Source organism: Pelmatolapia mariae, linkage group LG10_11 (genome assembly GCF_036321145.2).
Source record: "Pelmatolapia mariae isolate MD_Pm_ZW linkage group LG10_11, Pm_UMD_F_2, whole genome shotgun sequence".
Lineage (NCBI taxonomy): Eukaryota > Metazoa > Chordata > Actinopteri > Cichliformes > Cichlidae > Pelmatolapia > Pelmatolapia mariae.
Window position 1 is genome coordinate 6,828,565 of NC_086236.1, and position 23,521 is coordinate 6,852,085.

At 39.0% G+C, this 23,521-nt stretch overlaps 1 protein-coding gene across 1 annotated transcript in view; it reads left to right on the plus strand.

The window, feature by feature from the left end:
- doc2b (double C2-like domains, beta) overlaps positions 1-23,521 on the plus strand; it is a 198,744-nt gene that overhangs the window by 70,096 nt on the left and 105,127 nt on the right. Inside the window, exon 2 of the mRNA XM_063487340.1 lies at positions 20,603-20,682. Coding sequence (XP_063343410.1) covers positions 20,603-20,682 — 80 coding nt within the window. The remainder of the gene's footprint in view (positions 1-20,602; positions 20,683-23,521) is intronic.

Below are 23,521 nucleotides of genomic sequence, written 5' to 3' on the forward strand. Positions count from 1 at the left end.
ATAACAGAGAGTGGACTGATAAAATAAAGAACTGTGTGTGAAGTGTTAATGAGTACACTATAGACTGTTCTTGCAGTAGCAAGATTAAAATCAATAGATGTTGCATTTAACTGAAGCTGAACTGAGGATTTTTTTTTTCTAGAGACATTATATATGTTAAACAATTGACTGTTATGGCAAATGGTAAATATGAACCACAAAAGGACATAACTAATATTCACCTTAAAATTGCATACTGAAACATTAGATCAGTACCAAAAAAAAACCCACAAGGTTGCGATTATAGGGTGAACCACTGCACCAAACACCACTGGCATGACTGTCAACAGAGTACAGTGAGAAGTGTGAAGTTACAATAACCACTCCATGATTGGGAATTTTTGCACCTTTGTTTTTAACTGATCAACCCTTTATCACCCAAGTATCATACAGGCTGGATTTATTTTGTAATTCTGGCTGTAAAACTACAAAATAATTCTCATCTTTTCACCAACCATTTAAATTTTCCCTCCAGTCCAAAACGGTCGAAGACTTAAAGTAATGTGAAGCAGAAATCTAGGTGGAGCTGATTTTTCTATCTGTGTTCAAACAGCAGTGCCAGTTTTTGCTTCAGTGATGCACCAAATATCTCTACAGAGTTCGTCTTCTCTTCTTTCTTTTGTCTCTACCACAAACAGAAATGGAGTTATGGTCATTTCAAGCGCCCATGGTAAAAAAACAACCAATACCTGAAAAAAAAAGAAGATATGATATACTGGTCACCTGGGACGCTTCAGAAAATTTAGGTCTATGGACCATTGTTATTGATCCCTTCAGTACAACAGCTTGGTTTGCATTATCAGTAGAAAGTCTCATCCACTTCCTGTGGCTGTTGGACCATCAGGAGTTGATCTCCCATAGAGATAGGGTGAGGAGCTCAGATTAGAGATGCTACTCTCCTCCAAATCAAAAGGAGCCAGCTGAGGTGGTTCGGGCATCTTCCAAGGATGCCTTATAGCCACCTCCAGTTTAAGGCATGTCCTACCAGGAAGAGGCTGTAGGACAGACCCAGGACAACCTGGTGAGATTAAATTTCTTGGCTGGCTTAGGAATACCTTGGTGCTCCCTCTCTGGGAGAGCAGGAGGTAGTGGCCAAAAAGAGGGAATTCTAGTCATCTCTCCTTAGACTGCTTCTCTTATGGACTAATAAGCTACGGACGATGGATTAATTTGTCCAGTTCTGTTCAGTCTATGAATCTATACATAGATCATGCTCTTTTTAAGTAGATGATCAATAACAATGCTGGTAGATGACGAATAAATACCAGAAGTAAAATAATGAAGCATGTAAATAATGAAGCATGTTCATGGAAGTCAGTGATGATTGTGTTGGAGGGATTTGCACTTTGAGCTGTGGCAGACTTTGCCTTCATATATGCACATTTGAGTGACTTGACACTCACTGCTGTCCATTAAGTAATAACTGGTGTTAGACTTCTGGCAAATCTTTCAATAATTCTCTATTTAGCTCATTTGAGCTTTTAGTTAGTGAAGGAATTTGCACTATCTTCGTGCGCCCTCTGGCACTGCACTGATCTCACTCATACACTCACAGCAGTCCGCTCCTCCCACACAGAGATTTGGACGCTTGCTTAGTTCATTTGCAGGGCCAGGGGGCAGGCTACAGCAAGACATTTGTTATTATTGTAAATAAAGACAGCTGTAATATGTCCATGTGAAAGCCTCTGTCTGAAATGGGTAATTAAACATCCTAGCAGCCAAGGTCACTGCAAGGACAGAGCTGCCACAATGGAAGTGATAATTTTCTGTAAACTAAAGAAGGCACCTCTAGAAAAATCTAGATACAACCATTACTTCATAATGATGAAACAATTAAACTTAAGAGTTTTATCTGCATTTCAATCTTTAGTCTCAATTGTGTTTAATCTAATCAGCAGATTTATTTAAATGAGGGATCCAGTCTGAATATAGATTCTGCTTCCAATCAAAGTGAGATTATTTAGCATTTGTCTGATTCGTTATGATGGGATTTTCAGGATAGAGGTCTTCTCCTAATCAGAATCGGTCTCCATCCAAATACATAATCAGTTGCCCTTTACTCTAACCAGCCTGGAGCCAAAATCTGTGGCAAGTATTGATGGGGCCAGGTCGGAGCTTTGTCAAAACAACCAAAAAACTCTGAGAAAAAAAGACAGTGAACATGATCTGAAGTTGTCAGGGACTGTTGTAGCCCTGTGGCATGATATAAATTGAGAAGTAGAATTTACACATGTAATCAAACACTCTTTCAGCACTCTTATACTTGTAAGCCTCTCCCCTGAGTTATTTGTCATATTGAATACAACACGCTGGGATTTAGAGGGGGGCACTCCAGACAGCCCCAGGAACTGTCTGGAGAAAATCTTCACTAGTGCCAGTTGTGTTTTTGTGTCTTAACATAATGAATACGTCTTGCTGGTTAAAAATGCATTTTAGAAATATTAGTTAGTCACTTTGGCCACACCTGAATTAATATAAAATTTTATACAAATTAATGTTTCATGATCCTTGGTGACTGTTTTTCAAGTATTCAGTGACCTGTATTGATAACATCTAAAATATACATTGTCATGATTTAGTATAGAAATGTATTTTAGCCATAAAGGAAGCATTATATTTACTAAACATAATGAGCAATGTTTGGATTGTAAGGTTACCATTGTGGTCCGAACACAAACTATATATAATTATACCCACAGCATATGAGTTCAGAGCTGTGATTTTAAACTGTGCCATAGAGTCTAGCTGACGGGGGCGAAGTTGTAGTGAGTTTCAAAGACGAGGCACAGATCTGGCACCCATGGTGTGATGTCCGAAATGAGGGGCAGTCAGGACAGAAGCTGAAGGTGAGTGCAGAGCACAGGAAGGGGTTTGAGAGTGAAAAGCAGAATCTTCAATTGGACCCATTGGGTAATGGGTCACCAGTGAATCTGAATGATCCGTGGACTTGGTGTGGATGATTGTTGGTGCACAATTATGTACCATATGAAGCTGATTAAGGAGTTTTGGGGGGGCGAGACCAAAGAGAATGGCATTACAATATTCCAAAGGAGACGTGTCCAGGGCATGAACCAGAACGTGTGTTGTGTTGAGAACAGATAAAGGTACCAAGAAAGAGTCCAGAAATGTTACTTACGTGGAACTAGGATGAACGCAAGAAATGATTATTATATGGCCGATAAAGAAGAGCGTTTGCCAAAGATAACTCCAAGACTTTTAACACTGGAAGAAATGTAGACTTGACAACCAACTTTAGAGACAAGTACAAATTGCAGTGGTTCCAGCTCTGATCCCTGAGGGACACCATGTGTGACAGAGGCTAATGAAAAGTGGACAAAAGCGCCACTGAGTTCAAGAGAGATGAGAATGGTGAGAAGGCTGGTGTCTGATGCAAGGAGGGAGTTATTGGTGATTTTAACAAGAGCTGTTTCACTGCAGTAGACACCAGACTGAAATGGCTCATAGAGGTTATTGTGAACTAGGTGGGCCTGGAGTTGTTCCAAAGTTTTAGAGATAAACAGAAGATTGGAATTGGACCTATCATTATTAAAGTTGTTGGAATCCAGATTTTTTAACAACATGGGTGAAAGAGGTTCTTTTTAGGAATACAGGAATTACAGCAATTAATTGCAGAAGTCATGATTGAAGACAGCACAGGAAAGCAGTCCTTAACCAAAGACTCTTTGGCCAAGGGATCCTGTGAGCATTTGGAAGTTTTGAACGTCACGATGAGTTTGGAGAAGTTTTCGGCTGAGGGTTGCTGGAAGGAGAATAATTTGGAGTATTTGAGGAATTTCCCCAAAGGAAGTAGTCTTGAACCAGGCCAGAATAATCTAATTGTAGATGGATGTTTGAAATTTTATTGGCCAAAAAATCCAGAAATGCTGTGTAATGTGCCATGGAGGCAAGATGAGAAACTGTTTCTGCAGGCTTGATTAATTTGTTAACAGTGGTCCAGCTAATAATGTTTGAGTAATATGATGAGTTGGTAGTACTGAGAACATTCGTATAGAGGAACTTTGTTGTGCACAGCCACTCCAGGTTTTGAAAATTCCTTCCCAATGCCCAGCAGGTTGCAGATAAAAAATCCTGCTTCTGACTTGATTCATGAGAGCAGTAAATATTTTAAAAAATATTTTATGATCTCGATCCATAGTTTCTAGTTTTATGGTTTATGGATCCAAATACTACTGCATCAAGAAGTACAGGCATGCTAGCATTGCTGCTGTTGCTTAGTCTTGACAAAGCAGCCAAAAAATAAATTTATGTTTAATCTCAAATGCACCAGCACCCTCCACAAAAAGGACAAATACTGTCTCAAAGTCAGACATCCCACCAAAGTGACCCTGTTATGAAATTTAAGAAGAGACATGCAGGTTTAATAGAATGCAAATCATTGTGGCAGCTTAAGTGGAAATCTTACCCTCAATGTTCTCAGTTTCTGCTGTTTTTGGCCTTTCTTCAAAGGTTAAAATGTCCTCTAATCTAAAGTACAAAACTCTATTTTAGTTGTAGGTCATTCATGTTTGTTTGATCTGGAACCCAGACTAGATCTGGCCCAGATCTTCCTCACACCAGACACATGTCACATGGTATGATGGTACTTGGGCAATCCGCTCCCGTTTTCCAGGTTTGAGTCAAATGTTGGCCATACCATTGCTCTATATGATTCAAAAAGAACCAGATAGGCCATAATTTTCTCTAATCTGGGACACAGGTTATTTTAATTATGGCTCAGTTCTGTGTTGCATGCTTCAAACATTTCAGTCTGGGCCACATGTCACATGCAACGATTGGGCATTTGGTTCTGTTTGTCAGATCTGAGCCACAAACAAGCTTTAGCAATGCTGCATGTAAACCAAGGATGAATCAAAATATATTGGCCAGACAATATTACTGAATCATTTCCTAAAGTGGCCCATATCCAGGTGCTAACAGGGATGCAATGCAAGGAAAATCTACTATATTAACTAGACCTTGAACTGTGATTGATTTGTTGAACCATTACCAGTAAAAAAAACATCAGTTCTCAGACTCACCTACTTCCCACCCACTTCAACCTCCTCCCTGCAGAAGCTTCCAGCTTGCTAAAAGCAAACATGATTTCTGACTTTGCTTCTGAGACAGCTTTTGTGTTTTATATGACCACTTGTCGAAATTACAGTATTTGACTTTGCATCTTTGATCATGTGACAAATGATAGTTTTTAAAGCTAGTCCCCAAAAATCTCTGTCCAGGTTCCCCATGCAGGCTACTGCTGCAGCATCACTGTTACATTCGTACTCAGACAACACGGTTCAGTGACCCAGCAGTCAAACAATGCAGTGGCAGAGGCCTCCGTGTTGTCAAAAATCCTTGATATTTACCTGAAATGTGCAGTGCTGTGGCATAATGTGTACCACGAGACGCACTGCTGCATCCAGGTTATGACAAACGTTCTTTTGAGCATGAGTACATATTTTAATGATGTGTATCTAATTAGGAAAATGAGCGACAAAGACAAAATGTGTCACACTTCACTGGCAGTAGTAATTAAAAGGAGTGTGACCTCTGCTTCTCTCCGCTCCACTAATCTGTGGAGCTGCCACACAGGTTAATAGATATATATATCCTTTTTTAAAATGTCATTGTAGTCTTAGGAAATGTGACATCACATTGCTCATGTTTCAGTTATGTGTGACAGAAGTTTTCAAGTTATTATTTAATGGTTTTGATTTATTGGCATTAATGCAGATTGGCTTTTCCCATTTTTGGAATAAGACTCTAAATACAGCTTGCAAAAATGACAGTCGACTTTGGGGTTTAAGATGTGGCTTGTGTGAATCTGTGATTTGTACACAGTGACAGAGTGTAAGAATAGGAGCTGATGTCTGGAGATTTGGCTCTGAATGTGAAGTGGTGACAGGATACATACAGTTTTGAGGGAGTTGTTTTTCCTGCGTGTATTTCACAACGCCTCCTCCATCTGCAGCACATTCAGTATTCGGAGCAGATACAGTAACATTATGCATTCAACAAATGGTTTCCTTCCTGTTTTGAAAAAGATGTAGTGACAGAATCCGCCTGGGAAACTTCCAAGTTTAATGATTAACAACTTCACCACAACATTGCTCATTTAATATTTCCTGTTTTTAAACATGCTATGCTGCTGTGAGTCTCCTCGTTGATTTTAGTGGTGAGAAGAAAAATAAGGCCATCAAGGAAAAACAGTATCTGCACAGACCCATACTGGATGCATCAGAGTTCTGGAAGTTAACGTTTAATCTTAATTTTCCACACACCATCATAATTATCTCCTGCTCATGGCTATGAGCAACTGTCTTTAGAAATATAGATGTAAAAGCATAATTAAAAACTGGCTATAACTCTCAGTGTGGCATTTTGGCAATAAACATCCACTGGTTTAGATTTTCTGGACATGCTATACAAGCAATAGTGAGAAGATGGTTTTATGAATTATGAAGCAATAGTCTGCTTCGTAATTAATAGCTACAATACATCCTTACAGGATTGCCTATGGAGTAAGGGGTATCATTGTACTAGAATTTCAAACCAATACCCAGGAAAATACTTGATACAAAAAAAGGACAAAGCATTATTTTTGTGAAGATTGGAACAATCAGTGACACTGTTTGTGTCTGTCATAGTGAAAAAATACTGCAAGGTATACTTTTCACATCTTGGGAGATAAAGTCCAAAGTGTAATAGGAGGATTAGGAGGCCTAACCCCAAAAGTGGAAGACTGACTCCGGCAAACTGTAGGCATCAGAGCTCCCTGTCCAGAGGGAGCATCTGTTCTAGCAACATCTAAGATACAGTACAGAACTATCAAATTCCCAGGCCTCTGGTAGAGGACCTGAGCTTGAGGAACACACATATAGACCCTCCAGAGGGTGAGATTTTATATAAATACTGCCTAAAACAATAACGATTACATGTTCTGTGTCTTTATGGAGGATCTGGGAGTTTTAGAGACAGTTTACACGAAACATGAAATGATGGGCTCTGGGTGGCCCTTTCCTGTTTCCCAGAAATCAGCCATAAACAAGCCATAGTAATGCTCCGTGTAAACAGGAAATGAACCAAATCCTTGAGTTGCCTCTTGCAGCCAGGCTCAGATGGCCACTCAAGAAACTGAAGTGTTTGCTGCTTATGTGTTGGCTTCATTTTCCGGCCCTGGTTGTTTCCACTTGCTTTTACCAGGTTCTTTAAGCCAAAATACCCAAAGCTAGAGGCTCGCTGCACATCTAGCCACTCAGTTTGGTCACAGCTGCTATCAGAGCATTTTTAATTGCACTACCTGCAAAAACACTAACTCTGCCCTACAAGTGTGCAAGACCAATCAGATAAATCCCTTTGTTTGTTAACATTAGCTAATTAGCACTCACTTTTGCTTTGACAGTGAATAATGTTGTTGTCCTTTACCTCCCAAACAGCAGCATTATTGACTCAACCAGATGCAGAAGACTTATTATTCCTTTTGTAGTGATTCTTTGCAAGATATGTGTAAACACCCGTAAAGCAGAGCTTGGATATTCAGGTTTTAGTGATTCATGTACTGCAACGAGTGCTTTAAATGCCTCAGAAGCAGTTTGCTTTGTTTCACTCTTCTTTTGAGAGGTTGTGTAAATATTTTCATGGCTTGAATCTGATGGAAAATTGATAGGCCTGTGCCGCAGTGCAGTGGAGTATCCAGCGTTGACCGGAGTGTTGTAACATCTTTTCTGTCAGTCATTTAACTGAAAACCATAAATAGAACTCTGAAAAAAACACCAAAATATTAAAGAAAAGTATTCTTTAAAAGGATGATGTATAAAATTCTCTGTTTACAGTTAAGACATTATATTAGGGCCCCATTCTGCCTCACATATAGAGGAATGATTGCATCAGTTCCACACAGTGTGGCAGCATATTGATAGTGAAATAGAGTACAGAGCACTGATATCAGCTTGCTTCTTCTATCAGCCAGTATTCTGACTTTGGGCTTCACTGATATCAAGACAAAAAAAAAACTGTTCTGAGCCAACGTGATAGGGGAGTGTTTTGCTAGATCTGGATCATGTTGTCTTGGATACTTTTATTTTGTTTCCAGCAATTTAGAATTTGTTAAAAAATAATTTAGGTGATGGGAAAATATCAGATAATGCGAAAAGAAATCTATTTTCCTTCTAGGCAAGAAATTATAATTAGACTAATGTATTAGAATCATTACACTGATGTAAAACTACTAACCACACTGTTATAATAGTTAATGAGCTTTACTTGATGTGCTCTCATAATTGTTATATGTTAAACACAACCAGTTGAGTCGGTGCTCTCATTACATTACAGTTAAGTAAATGTTCCCATTGTCACAATACTTCACACAACACATGAGTTGGTCTTTTCATTAACATGCAAATGTGCGCAGTCATGAGCTCCAAAATCTAATAATTTCCTCTTTCTGCTAAAGCTACCTTGATAAGGGTGGAAGTTTCTATCATGTTTCAGCAAATAACCCCTGATGTTAAAAACAGATTACTAAAGTGTGCAGATCCGAGCAGTGTCGCCGTGTTCACATCACGTGTCGGGTCAAAATCCTTCTTTTCCTTTCATAAGACAACAAATCAGCCCTGTGACAAAAAACCAAAACAAATAACATCTTTACTGAACCCGTCATCCCCCATGAGAGTTTTCCACTCTAATGAGAGGCACATAATGGGATGCTGAAGCAAAGCGTGCAGTCTAATTGTTCATTCAAGCACTGCATAAGCAGACAAATTAACACTTGGGCAATTTGTCCCTTAGACTACAGTAACATAATGTGCAAAGTGGGACCCCCCCCCCCCACTCCCCCTCCCCTCCCATCTTTTCAAACGCTGCTCAGCTCTCTCTGATTCATCGTCAAATTTTGAGGGGATTAGAAACCGTGCACGCTACATGGACTTTCAGTTCTTTTGTTCATCAATTCAAATGAGCATTCAGACTTGCTCTATACTATATTATATTTGTGAAGATTAAGTGATGTTTAAAGCGGAGCTAATGTTCTTTTCTTTATTTTCTGTCATATCTAAACTGTTACAATTGTAACAAATGTGGACCAAAAGCACAGGCTGCAGACTGCTCTAAACACAATTTCAGACATTTTTCTACTTTTGGTTTTGTATCGTTTCAATGAAAGCATATATTTCTAATTCAAGCCTTTAAAATGAGGGGGGGTTTTTTATCAGAAAGTGGGCTGAACTGTGGGGATGCCCCCACTACCTGGGATAAGATAAGTAAGGTTTTGAAAAATGAATCATGTAAAGCTGCAGTAGTGGAGCGCAGGAGTTGGCACTTGCTTAATTATTTCCTTTTACAGGAATTTGCTTGTTTTATCTTTACAAAGAATCAGATGAGAAGAATTCTTCTGTCTTAGCTCAGCACAAGTAGTGTCTCTAAAGTTCAGAATTTAGCAGTATAAGCTAACTGCTGATAGGGGTTCATGCATCAAACTCTCGTGCACAAGACACATCTACTTAGTTATTCTTCTGTTAAAACAAAAGGTACTTAATTTTTGTATAATTTCATTTGGAAGTCTAATATTTTCCAGCCTTTGTCTGTGGGTATTTTGCATATCACAACCTTGAATTCAAAGAATATTAGATGGAAGAGAAATATACGCCGTATTCCTCTTAGAAGTTGTTCAAAAATGTGACTTATTGCGAACTTAAAATGTTTAGTGGTGGTGATAAAGTGAGAATAATATAAAAGAACTCTTGTACCAAACATGAGTGAGTAAAAAAATTCAACTCTAATTTGAATTGGGGAAATACTAGTTGAATTACAATCTGCTAGTCAACTTCAGTCTGATGCACCAGATGGTTTGTTACTCAGAACCATCTGGGAAGTCATCCTTGGAGGCTGCTTGGAAAAGTTCAGGTACTCTGAGAAATACTTGGCAGGTTATTGGATGATCCATCTGTTTAGCAGTGTGTAGTGTAGGCTAACTTTAACCAACCAGATCAACACACAACTGGACATTTAAAGTGCCACAGAGGAACAACAAACAGCACTCTGAGGAGCACTACCTAACTTTGTACTTCAAATACCAGTCATTGTTTTGATGTTTTGACTTACTGGACACTTTATTGGTTACAGCTCACTAGTACAAGGTTGGCTTACTTTTGCCTTCACAACTGTTTACATTTTTTGTGTCATAGAGTCAAAACAGTGCTGTAGACATTCCCATATACAATACTCAAGTAAGCTGTGGAGCTTAAAGAATGCTCAGTTGGTACTAAAGGGTGCCAAGGATATTACTCACTCCATTACACCACCAGCGGCAGCCTGCACCGCTGATATGAGGCTGGATGAATCCATGCTTTCATTACATTTATGCCAAATTCTGACCCTACGATCCAAATGTCACAGCAGAAACAGAGACTCATCACACCAAAAGTGAATTGCTGCTTCTGTTTCCTGTTCTTAGCTGACAGGAGTGGCACCTGCTGTGGTCTTCTGGATTCAGAGATGCTCTTCTGCATACCTTGGTTGTAATGATTGGTTATTTCAATTACTGTTGCTTTCCCATAGTCTGTCCATTCCCCTCGGATCTCTGACATCTACAAGGCATGCTCACTGGATCATTCTCTATAAACACTAGAGATGGACCTGCTGAGCCCAGAGGCTTAGTCAGCACACTAGCTGATGCATTCCTCGACTGACATGGCGAAATCATGTTAACAGCCTGATTTTAATTCAGTTTTAGTTTATTTATATAGCACAGAATCACAACAACAGTTGCCTCAAGATGGTTTAGATTGTAGGGTAAAGCTACATAAAGGCACTTGTAAGCAGTCGCTTTCAGTAAAAACTCTGCAGGCAACAGGATGAACTATTTATCTACATGACAGTAGCTGCAACTGGAACATTATTTTGCCAGTAGTTCCTCATAAGATGCTGACTTATCTGGACAAATTGTTGTTCAGCTACAAGTGCATAACTTGAGGCCTTCAAAGATTCTGGCTTTTTCATTGAGACATTTTAATCTTGGGTAATCTGTAGATAAAAAAACAGTCTGTCAAACTTTATTATAGGTAAAGGGAAAAAATGTGTGTTTATTAATTTCTGTTCCTTTCCAGCTGAGTGATGTGAGGAAATCAGAAGGTGTTTGACCTAGTTTTGCAAAATGCATTACTTTGCACTCAATTTATTCAACTCGACTTTGAGCAATTTATTACTAATGTCTCTCTAAGTGCGTCTTTATTCCACTTCACTGTGTCCAAAACATAGCTGGTGCTAATGTTCGCAGGGTGTACTGATTATTTCCTGCACGCGCTCATAGTTGGCTTTATTTCAGTTGCCGCTTGAGCAATGTTCAAATTAAGATTTTTTTCAGATGCCATCCAAATAATAGCTTTGAATTTTTATGATTGTGCACAGATGATATTAGTGTGTGCATTTAAGTGCGCAATGTGCACAGAACCGCAGCGTATCATGAACTTGGCTCTCAACTGGGAGGTGACTGCTCGGCCAGCGTAACTCACTGGGAATTGCCTCTGCTTTTTTGCCTGCAGGCATGTAATCGAGCTAGTGTGGTGCTCCCCTTAACTGAGCATTGTGGTTGCCACTTTGATAACAGTCATCGCTCAGATATCCTCCCGTCCCTGTCGGCTGTTTCTCCTTCAGCAGCTCCATTAACACTATAATCGCCAGCCAGATCATTAATATAAAAAGCCCTCTGATGTGTTCATCACGCTGCTTGGCCATGTTGTTATGTCAGGCACAGATGTATGAATGTGTAAAAGCTATCCTCCCCCCTCGTAACCCTGTGCTGGAGGCCAGAGGCTGTTTCCTAGTTGTACCCGTCTTTGTATGGCTCTCTCAGCTCTCTTTTAAAATCAGATTTGCAAAATGTCACTCCATTCGCTAGTCGTGTGGAGCCATGTGTGACTCAGGGCTATCTACCTTTGTATTGTCTGATGTCTGGTTTTTGCTACACTTCGCCAATTTTCTCAGGTTAAAGTGTCTTCTCAGATGAGCCCACGTAAATGGAATGTGAAATAGATGCTATAATTTAGTGCATATTCATAGGTTAATGAGCAGTGCTGCTTCTGGCAACACTTAAAGGCTCATAACTATTAAAATGTTACAAAATATACACTTACTACACTTTTTTTTTAAGTACACCGTGCTAGTACTGGGTTGGACCCTCTTTTGCCTTCAGACTTGGTTTAATTCTTCAGATTCAGCACAGTGCTGGGAACGTTCCTCTGAGATTCTGGTCCAGAGTCACATGATAGCATCACACAGTTTCTGTAGATTTGTTGGCTGAACGTCTATGATCAGAATCTCCCATTCCACCACACCCCAAAGATTCACTATTGGATTAAAATCTGGTGACTGCGGAGGCCATTTGAGGACAGAGAAGTCCCTGTCATGTTCAAGAAACCAGTTTGAAGAGATTCAGTTTTCTACCATCTGAATGTTGCAGTAGAAATCGAAACTCATCACACCATCAACAGCAACAGTTTTACCAAATTCTGGTGAAAGTGTACAAATTGTAGCCTCTGTTTCCTGTTCTTAGCTGACAGGAGTGGAACCTAGTGTGGTCTTCTGCATACCGTAGTTACGATAAGTGGTTATCTGAGTTACTGTTGCCTTCTTCTCAGCTCAAAGCAGTCTGACAATTCCCCTCTGACCTCTGGTATCAACTAAACATTTTGTCCGAGAGAACTGACACACTCGGGATAATTTCTCTGTTTTTGGACCATTCTCTGTAAACCTTACAGATGGTTGTGTGGGAAAATCCCAGAAGATCAGCAGTTTCTGAAATACTCAGACCAGTCCATCTGTTACCAACAACTATGCCACATTCAAAGTCACTTATATCTGTTTTCTTCTCCATATTGAAGCTCACGTTTAAACCAGGTCATCTTGACCATGTGTCTACATGCCTAAATGTATCGATCTGTATTAGCAAGCATTTGAAGAGACATATCTAATAGATTATCTTTGTTTTCTGATTTTCTTTTTTTCATAACACAGTTTATGTCCACACAAGGAATGTGATTAAACTTTAATGTTTGAAAGTGATAACGTGGTACTGACACATAAAGTGTGATGTGGTTTTGCGCTTGACTTTTAATCGATGGCCTGACTAGCAAATGTTCCCTCTATAAATGCCCATGTCACTTCAAAACCTTAATCCATTGTTTTAGAAAATAAAAAGAAAGAAAGGAGGAAAGGTAGATGCGTCTTCTTCAAAACATTGCTTCGAGCGCTATCTTCGAAAACAGGCAGTGTGATCGCTCTGTACATAAATCATTAGACACAGCAGGAACAACATACTTGGTAGAGGAAATGATGACGCTGTAAACATTTTAACAGCCTTTCAGCACTTGTCATCATTCACTCGCTGGGAAACAATCACATCACCTGATTCAGCCTCTGTTTTCAACAACAGACTCCTCGGCTGGCTAATGTTTTCAGTATTTCAGCATCTCATTGATTCAGCATATTTACTGGCATCGCACAGACAATATTTCTTTCTGTGCTCAGAAATCAGGAAGCTAAAAGAAAGTGTTTCGGCTTCTAATAAAAGACTGCGCTATCAAAAACTGTTACATTCATTAATTCTTTTCTTTACTGCCAATTATGTAATTAATTAATCTTTTCAGATAATTGTGTAATGATCGCTTTCAGTGCTGCTAAGTAGCTACTTGAAATTGAATTAGACCTATCACCTTTTTTCCTAAGAGCCACAGAAATTAGGGCACGCAGCAAGACTGGAACATGATTCTGCCGCACGAAAAAAATGACTCCACTTTATTATACTCCTGTTGAGTTCACAGCACTGTTGCATCTTAGTGGGCTGTACCCCACAGCTAGCCAGATGGCTCATGCATCTGGGGTGCAAAGTAGTGTTACCAGCACCACCTTTACAAACTGGCTAATAGAATCCTACTGTTAGCCTGAATTTAGAGACAAACGCAGGCAATGTCACAGTAAATTAAACATTAATGTCCTGACGGAGGTCATGGGAGGACAAACTGTGTGTTGTTCTTTCGGCTCCGTAAAGATCCTCCAGTAAAGTACACCTCTGTTTGTCTTTATGTCACAGTGAAACTCGTTGACTCATTAAATCTGTTTAACTATCCATTAAGAAACGGAAGAGACCCTTTTAAAGGAGGATCACAACTGTGTCGCCACTGAAGACACAATTTATAATACTGTGTAGCCTGCTGTCATAAAAATATTATATCACAGTGTCATTCCAGGGTGGTGAGGCATAATGTAATATAATCTTCTGCCGCGGACAGATTTCACATCACACAGCTGCAAACATGATCTTTTCCAAAAAGCAGCTAAGTAGTTTTGCTGCCTAAATCTGACCAAACCCCAAATAATAGTAAAAACTAAGGTTATTATAGTTAACTGAAACTAATCTAAAAGCTAAAACTAGATGTTTAAAAAACCTTAACTAAAACAAAAATGTAAAAAAAAGACTTTGGGGAAAAATAAAGTAACTATAATGATTTTTGTGAACTTTAAAAAGAAGCTACAATTAAATTAAAATACAAGAAATATCCTTGGTTTATCTTTTAGTTCGGTAAAATTGTATTACAAGTTCCCTGATGTGGCTTTGATGGACGTGTGTATTAACACTGATTTTCCTAAATCTCACCTCTGACATATGTCCTCCATGCAATAATAATTAAAAGAGACTAAAACTAACACTGAAACTAATGAAAAAAAACTTCACTAAAACTGAACATTTTTAAACAATGAAAACTAAACTTAAACAAGAAAATCCATGCTGGAAACTAAACTGACCCCCAAAAAACAAACAAACAACAAAACAAAACAAAACAAAACAAAACAAAACAAAACAAAACAAAACAAAACAAAACAAAACAAAACAAAACTAGAAAATACAAAATTTTTGTAACTCTGGTAAAAACTACTTGACTTACTCTAAAAACAGTGAGATCCGTGTGTGATTTGAGCTACAAGAATTTGTTGGTCTTTATGGCTGTTGCAACACCGTGACAAAGGCCTGAACAGACCACTGTGCTGAAACTTAATTTGAACACATCAGAAAGCGCCTTCATGTACTTTTTGTCAAATCTATCTATTTTTGCACTTTACAATAACTAAATGAAGGAATTTTCAAAGTGTTAAGTCTTGTTAAAGTGTTCATTATAACTCATGACACAAATGTTTGGAAACAAGGCCGTAACACTACTCGATTTTCACTACTCGTAGAAGATTTCACGATGATGTTGATATTGCGATATCTAGAAAAAATGTCCAAAAATGTATGCTGGTGTTCTTTTTTTGAAACTTTTTTTCTGTGTGTGGCTTTTTTGGTTTCTCTTTTTAAATAAATGAAGCTACTTTTGGGTGCTTGCTTATTCACAAGGGGTCGTCACAGTGGGTAGCTCAGCGTGTTTGAGTTGGCACATTTTACATCAGATGCCCTTCCTGACACAACCCCAAAGGGATTCGTGTCTCCTCCTGGGATCGAACCAGGATATAAATGAATAATTAAATAAAACTGGGACTTGGTTATTTATTTTAACTTGCAACATTTCAGTTTTTGAAATATTGTTTTTATTGTCAATAATATTGCGATGCGCACTTACCAGCCATGCTAATACCAGGTTAGACCCATTTTTCCGTTCAGATCAGCTTTAATTCTTTCTGGCATAGATTCAGAAATGTTCTGGAACCATTCGTCGGTCATGACAGCATCACACAGTTGCTGCTGATTTGCTGATTTGAAATCTGGTGACTGACGTGTTCATTTATACTGAAGACGTAATTCATAATACTTTGTGGCCCGGTGTCATAAAGAAAGCAGTTTAAGATGATTTGAGCTTTGCTGACATGCAGTGTTAACCTGCTGGAAGCAGCAATCAGATGAAGGGATGGACACAGTCATCGCCAATACTCAGCGAGGCTGCAGCATTGAAAAAATGCTCAGCTGGTATAAAGATGTCCAAAATGTGCTAAGAAAATATGTCCAACAACATGAGACATTAGACGCTTTCATGTTGTTTAAGCCGATTCCTGATGTGTCCATTCAAATGTTACAGCAGAAACTGAGTCTCGTCAGACCAGGCAATGGTTTTCCAGTCTGTTTTCCAGTTTTGATGAATGGTAGCCACAAGTTCCTCTTCTTAATTGACTGGAGTGGTACCCAGTGTGTTCGTATGCTGCTGTAGCTCGTCTGTGGTAGTCTGTCATTCTGCTCTGACATCACCAAGACACCGTCACCCAGAAAGGTGGACCACTGGGTGTTTTCTCTTTTGCAGTGGTTGTTTAGGAAAATTCCAGAAGATCAGCAGTTTCTGAAACACTCAAACCAGCCCATTGTGCAAATAACTAATATGTTGTATGATGAGTGTATATTGTGACACTAATATTTGGGAAGAACCATAAATTTTGTCTTCTTAGATAAAAAAAACATTGTGTCCAGGTTTCCATGTTTCTCCATGTAATGAAACAATCTGACAAATCAGTGCTTGATTTGATAAAAACAGGGACGTTACAGCCTGACTCAATTGAGAAAATGTATGCGCATGAAAAAATATTTAGTTTAAGATCACTGCAGCTGCATCGTTTTGAAACTGCAAAATGGCATCATTTAAATTTTCTTCAAAGTACATGACAAACGTTGACTGTTTGACAGTTAAGGTAAAAGGAAAGCAGAAACTGACTGGGTATTTGGCTCAGCTCTGTGACATTAATTTGGTGAATCCTCTAGTGTTTGCACATCGGCTGATATTTTCCAGGACGTTGTGGACACAAGTCGAAGCTTCAGTGGGCAGTTTTGCAGTTTGGCATCGCAAAGCAACAATGACTGTACACAGTGATTGTAGAACAATCCCCATTAATCATGTCGGTAAACTAAAAGGAAGCTAAATGCCTTCATCTTTGTGTGTGTTGGGGTGGGAGGTGGTAAAGAGGCTCAGTCACTGCTGATGAGCTCAGCTTTCTCTGGAGCAGCATTGATTCTCTGCCCTTTAGGAGAGTGCTCTTATCACAAACTGGAACTTAATTCCTAACTCGTTGTATTTAATGCTTTGGAAACTAACCAGCTATTGATAGCAAAATCTCTTAAGGGGTAATAATGTTGATAGCAATCCTAACCATGTTGCCCGCTGGTTTAAAACAAGGAAAAGCATCCTGCATCTTATCAGCTTAGTCTAGCTTCATTTGAGGAATATGAAGAAATGAAATTCTGTAAAAAGGTTTAAAATAAAGGGCTCATTTCCAACTCTATCATTTTATTCTTGGACTCTACAGGAGTAGTTTTACATAATTCAGAATTAACAGTAGTCTTTATTTATCCTACAGTCAGCCTTTGAATCAAGCCATTTTAGCTTCTCTTTCTTTAAACCAGCTTTCCTCTGATTGGCTGCCCCTCACAGCTAATATTGACCATATTAGTGATATCTGCTCTCTGACATCATATATTGCTGATACTAGAGAAAAAATATGAACTTGAGAATTTAGAGCACTCTGCAGCGTGGATTACCTGTGCATACACTAACTTCATTATTTGGCATGCCGGTTACGTTTAACGTTAGCACGCAACATCGCAATTATATACATATGACAGAAAACTAAGAGAACCATAATAGTTGCCATTAATTTTCATTTCTTCTCATATCTTTTACAGTACATAGCTGTCACACTATTGCAACCACATAAAAAATGTTATGAGCTGCTGATAAATACTATAACTAACTGGAGGTATGTCTCTGTGGGTGAATAGTGAAGCTTGAAATACCCGTCAAGCCAATTACTGGAGTATAATTTCTTTAAGTTTTTTCAGGCTTGAAGTTCTAGCCTACCCTTATATTTAACTAGAACTCATGTAATTCTACCAAATACACCAGTGAAACTTACCTAAATATACCGTACCAGGCTTAAGGATGAGGAACAAAATAAGTTTTGACAAACACATTAATGCTGTCGTTAAAACTAGCTGCTTTTATCTCACAAAAGGGAAGCTATTCCTCTGTTTCAGAGACTTTGAGAGAGCAGATGATGTCTTTATTTCATCTCGAGTTGATTATTGCAATAGTTTGCTTCAGGTGTCGGTTTGTCTCTGTTTAGCCGACTGCAGCTGGTCCAAAAACACTTCAGCACGGTTATTAAAAGGCACATGCAAGTGAGATTACATATCCCCCATACTAGCATCCTTACTATGTCGAGTTTCAAATTAATTTGAATTTTATTATTTGTTTTTCATGCATGGCATGGGATGGCACCTTTTTTAAGTCTCTGATCATTTAAGTTTGCACATTTTCTCTACATCCCTGAGGTCTGTTGAGCGAATGCTTCTAGCTGTCCCGAGGCCCAGATTAAAGCATAGAGGAGATCGGGGGTTTGCAGTTGCTGCTCCAAGACGGTGGAACAAAGTGCCCATTCACATCTGGACGTCTCCAGCATTAGCCGCTTTTATTCTTCAGCAGAGTTCTGCGTAGTTTTATTTGAGTTGTTTTACACAACTTTTCTCACTTTTATGTTTTCATTCTTAAGCTCTGTCATTTTGTCTTGCGTTTCATGATATTTGATAATTTAAGGAGTACAGAAATTTGGTCCACAGCTGTAACTTGTGTTCCCTAGAATTAAACCTCACCACATTGTACGACAGTTGCTGTGTCCCAAATTGCGCACTTCCAACTTAGACTTGCTATTTCGGGTAAATAAGTGTGTTTCCATGTGGTAGCTGAGAATCAGGTGTTGCTGTTGTCATTTCTGGTGTGTTCGGTTTGACAGCACTACCCTGTCAAAGCTCACAAACTATGCAATGAAGTGGATACTGTACTACATGGAAGTGTGCTGAAAGTATCCACATTCAGACACAATGTGGATTTTTTTCTTTTCATTTATCTGATATTATTGTGCAAACATAATCATACAGTTTTGGGTAAATAAAAATTCATCCACAGTTTATGATGTAGTGAAAAACAAAATCAACAGTGAACACAAATGGTGACAAAAATCTAAAGTTAAATTTTTCTGTCTAAAATCCCAGAATGCTGTTTTTCCAATGTCCCGTCGGTGACTGTCGGTGGTTGTGATAAGGACATAACAGTTCTTTAATCAAGATATTATTGGCTGAGCCCAACAATGCCGATACAAAACTCCTTCTCCCTCTCACTAAGTAGTTGCGATATTGCGGTTCAGTGCGTCCATCCGTGGATATGAAATCATTCTAGAAAAGCCGACTTGTGTTTCTTCCCACATAGCACGAGTTTGTAAGAGGAGGTAAAGCGTGGGGGAGGTGGTAATACTTAAAAGTACAATTGCAAAACCATGAAACTAATGTTCCCTGCTCATAAATATCAAAGTGTGACTGAATTTATTCCTTACGAACTGCTCAATCATTTAGAGTGTGTGAGGTCTTTTGAAACCCACACACATCTTTTCATGTTTCTTTTATTTATTTATTTTATTCTATCAACATTTGATCAATCCAGGAAATGCGAGTCCCTTTTCACCTGGCATTTTGAAAGGACAAAGGATGAGATCATGCAATAAATTGTTCCAATTCACTACTCAGAAGCAGCAGCAGCAGCAGCCTTGCCCTAATGGTAGGTACTAATTGTAATGGCTTTAAAAGGAGGGAGAGTCAAACGCAAGACAAAGGAGACCAGGGTGAGGTCCCAAATCCAAATCCTTTATCAAAATCTGAGGTCATATGCAGGCAGGCGGCCATGCCACATTTTTTACATGCAGATAAGTGCAGCAGGAAGGATAGAATATGCAGGCTGGGATGAAGTTACATGACGAGAACACAATGGGGGAAAAAATACAGAAGAAAAATCTCACACAATGAAGTCCGTCCTCTAGTGAGTGCTACGCAGAAAAACAGAAGCAGAGAAAAGCAGAACAAAGGGCAGGAGTAAAACTGATAATGAAAATGGAGACAGTTACGCCTCAAATCTGCTTCACCCAGAAAGCCCATTTTATCTGAGACGTCAACTGAAATATGCACGCTGATTTTCACATTTTTGTTTCTTTACACTTACACTAGAGCTGCCCACCTGCAAAGAATAGATGTTGTTTTTTAGCTTTCTGCACTTGGCAGCTTTCTGCTCCACTTTCTCTAATTAAACACATATTTTCTCACCCTTCTTCTTCACTCTCTAACAATGTGGTCAACTTGTGAAGAATACACTCACGGGTCAGCAGGATATGAGTTTTTGCTCTATTAAGAGCAACAGGTTGGACCACTTTGGATGGGAATTGCAAAGTAAAACGATGCTAGCCCAGGGTTTATCCTCAGTTCTCCGATCGAAAACTAAATTGGGATTATGAAATCTAAAAAATTCTTGTTAACAGGATTAAGGAGTGGCCCTGAATACATAACTGGATCCCCCTCAGATTCATGCTGCTTTCTTTTATGTTTACTTCTGTGTTGCTTCTTACAATTACATGTTGAAGAAGAAATTAGTGGCTGAAATGCGTTCTTTTCTTCGTAATGATCAAATCAAAGCAAAGCTGAATGTCTTCTCTCCCCCAGCGACTCTGTTTATGTGCCATTAAGACTAATTTCCTGCTTCCTTCTCTGTCCTTACAGCTACACTGGGAACCTTGGAATTCAGTTTGCTGTATGACCAGGAGAACAATGCACTGCACTGCACCATTAACAAAGCCAAGGTGAGCTACCAAAATGATGCTGACGATGATGATGATTACAAAATTTTGCAGTCTTTGCATGCACACTCGCACTCGAGCGTCTCTGCTTTGTTGGTGTTTGCCTTGCAGTAGGTTTATATTTAGATGAACAGATCCCTCATTCACTGCACAGCCATCTGTCACTACTTTCTAACGAGGTTATAAAGGGCAGATCGATACAAACCAGCTGACGTGTTTTCAGTATTTTCTCAGGTTCGGTAAGATAACTGTCGAGGTAAATATTTTTGAAGAAGCCGGCTCTCGTGTCAACCTACACATACTGGCAAAAAGGCTGTGGAATAGCAACTTAACACATCCCACTGTTAAAAAAAGTGAAAGAGATACTTACAACTATTTTTATCCCAGAAGTAGTTCTAAAGCATATTGCTAAAAACCAGATCATAAATGGTACCACGCCAATAAATGTCTTCTTCTTCTTTTTTTCTGAAGTAATTTGCCACAATTCAGTTGATTAACGGGGATTTAGGCAGCTAAAGAGTCCAATATGTTTTGTATTGGTGGAGATCAAACAATACCTCAAAGGACAGGAACCGCTTGGTGGTCTTTAGTGTTAAAAAACCCCAACATATTAAAAAAATGCTAATATTAGAGCAGACCTTTACTTTTTATTTCCTCCTATTCCTAGGTAAATTTTAATATACTGCGCTGTAAATCCTCTGTTTTCTGAGGTGCTCCCGTTTTTCTCGTCTCATTTTCTTTCTGTTTGCTGGGAATGCAAATTTTACCTTCCACATCCAGCTGTCTTCCTGATAAATTCAGGGCATACCTTCAGGAGTTCACCATACTTGTCTCTCAATTGTTGGAAGTTTCTTAGATACTGCTTTTCTCACTAATTAACTCCTGTGTCGTTCCTTTGAGCTTCTGTCAATTCAGCTCAACTCTTCCTGCAGATTTTCCAAATGACCAATAAAAAAAACGCAGCTTTTCCTATTTTTGTTCTTAATTACTAAATTTTTCATCATATTTAACACATCCCTAAAAATCTTTATATCTTGTATCACTATATCCTTGTATTTCCTTGTATATTAATGTTGTAGCTGTAAGAATACTGTGCAAATGCTTGCAGGGACCGCCGCAGTGGCATTGATAAATTTTTCAATAACTACATAATTACCAAACATAGCATACTGAGATAAACCATATCTCGTTTTTAATAAAAGCACCATTTTTATCTGATGTATAAAGGTTGAGCGAAGAGGTGTCGTCCTCGCTCGATCCCTTGCTTGTGGTTGTTGTGATGAAGTGATGGTTTTGACAGCCATGGCTGCCGTCAGCAGCTATAACTCTTCCTATCTGTCTGTGTGAATAGCTGGTATGGAGGAAAGTGGGCATCAGAGGAGCCTGTCTTGGCAGGAGTGTTGGACAGCAGAGTGGGCATCAGGCCATCTTGATTTATGGTGTTTATTTTCTATACCGCTCGGCTCCTAGGCTTCAGCTGCCGACCAGCCAAGCAGAGGAAACGATTTTTCTCCCTTGAATAGTGTATATAGCAATTTCCATGATTTAATTTGTTTTCTAAACCCCTTACTGATCCTTCTAACCACAGATTGTTTCGTTGGGTTTTCTGCCAAAGTGAGGTTGCTTCAATAGCAACTTCAGCTTCAGCCTCAATTGAGGATTTGTCTAATGAGATGTTATGGATTTTGGCTTATTGAAGATTAGGAGATTCATACAAAATCAACACTGGGAAACTTTGTTAAACTTCTGTGGATTGATGTTGGTGGCTTAAGAGACAGAGTGTAGCAGGCACAGGGTTTTTTTTCCTTCTTTTTCTGTGCAGCGCACGTGTACAGTGCCTATTATCATAGACGAGCTGGCATTTGGTCAGAAAAATAAATGCCATTCATTGCCGAAGCTGACAAAAGGTCACCTGACAACATGACACAAACAAACAAAACAGGTTGAAGAATGTGGAAAAGGCTACTGATCAGATAATTATTCTAACATGGCAAAAGATCTGAATTTAACTGGTATAAAAAGGCTTTCATAGAGGAACAGGTCAAATGTAGAAAATTCAGAAGGGCTCAGCTCTTTCCAACTCTACCTGCTCAACTACGCTTAATCATATTGAACCTCTCAAGAGAGGAAAACAAAGGAGGCTGAAGTAGAGCCAAAGAACCTGATGCACATAAAAGATCAGTACTGTACAGTCGAACTGTAAAACTGTGAAACTGTTTACAATTTCATCCTGTGTGCACTACAAAGGCATTTCTAAAGGATTCTCAGTTAGTTTTAAAGAGAGTGGTACATTCTCTGGATTTTTATCAGCTTCAAATTATATCCTCAAATTTAATTTAATTTCTTTGGCAAACTACAAGCTGTTAGCCAATGAGCATGTGGTTTCACAGTCAGACCATCCCTTCTTTGTCACCCGAGGCTTAAGAATGAGACATCAGAAACCAATGGGTGAGCTCACAGTAGCTGCATCCATATTTTATATTATCTATGGTCATTAACTAGTGGAGATAAACTTGATAACCCTCCTTTCCCAAACACAGAATTAAGCAGAATTTACAAAATTGACTGGATTTTATTCAGTGCAATCCAAACCGAGTGACTGAGTCTATGAACTCATCATGAAAGTGCTTATGGAAGTCAAATTCAAGTTCAAGAGCCGTTTTCCTTTAGACTTCGACAGGACCAGAAGTCTTTTGCAGCCAACCACAGTTTCAAAGCAGGCCTTATCAGCAGGGCTTTGTTCCAGAAATTTGTTCTCTGAAATTGTTGTAATTCTATCCAACTCAGAGTAGCAGGGGAAGGGCTAGAGCTCATCCCAGCTGTCATAGTGTCAGGAAAGAAA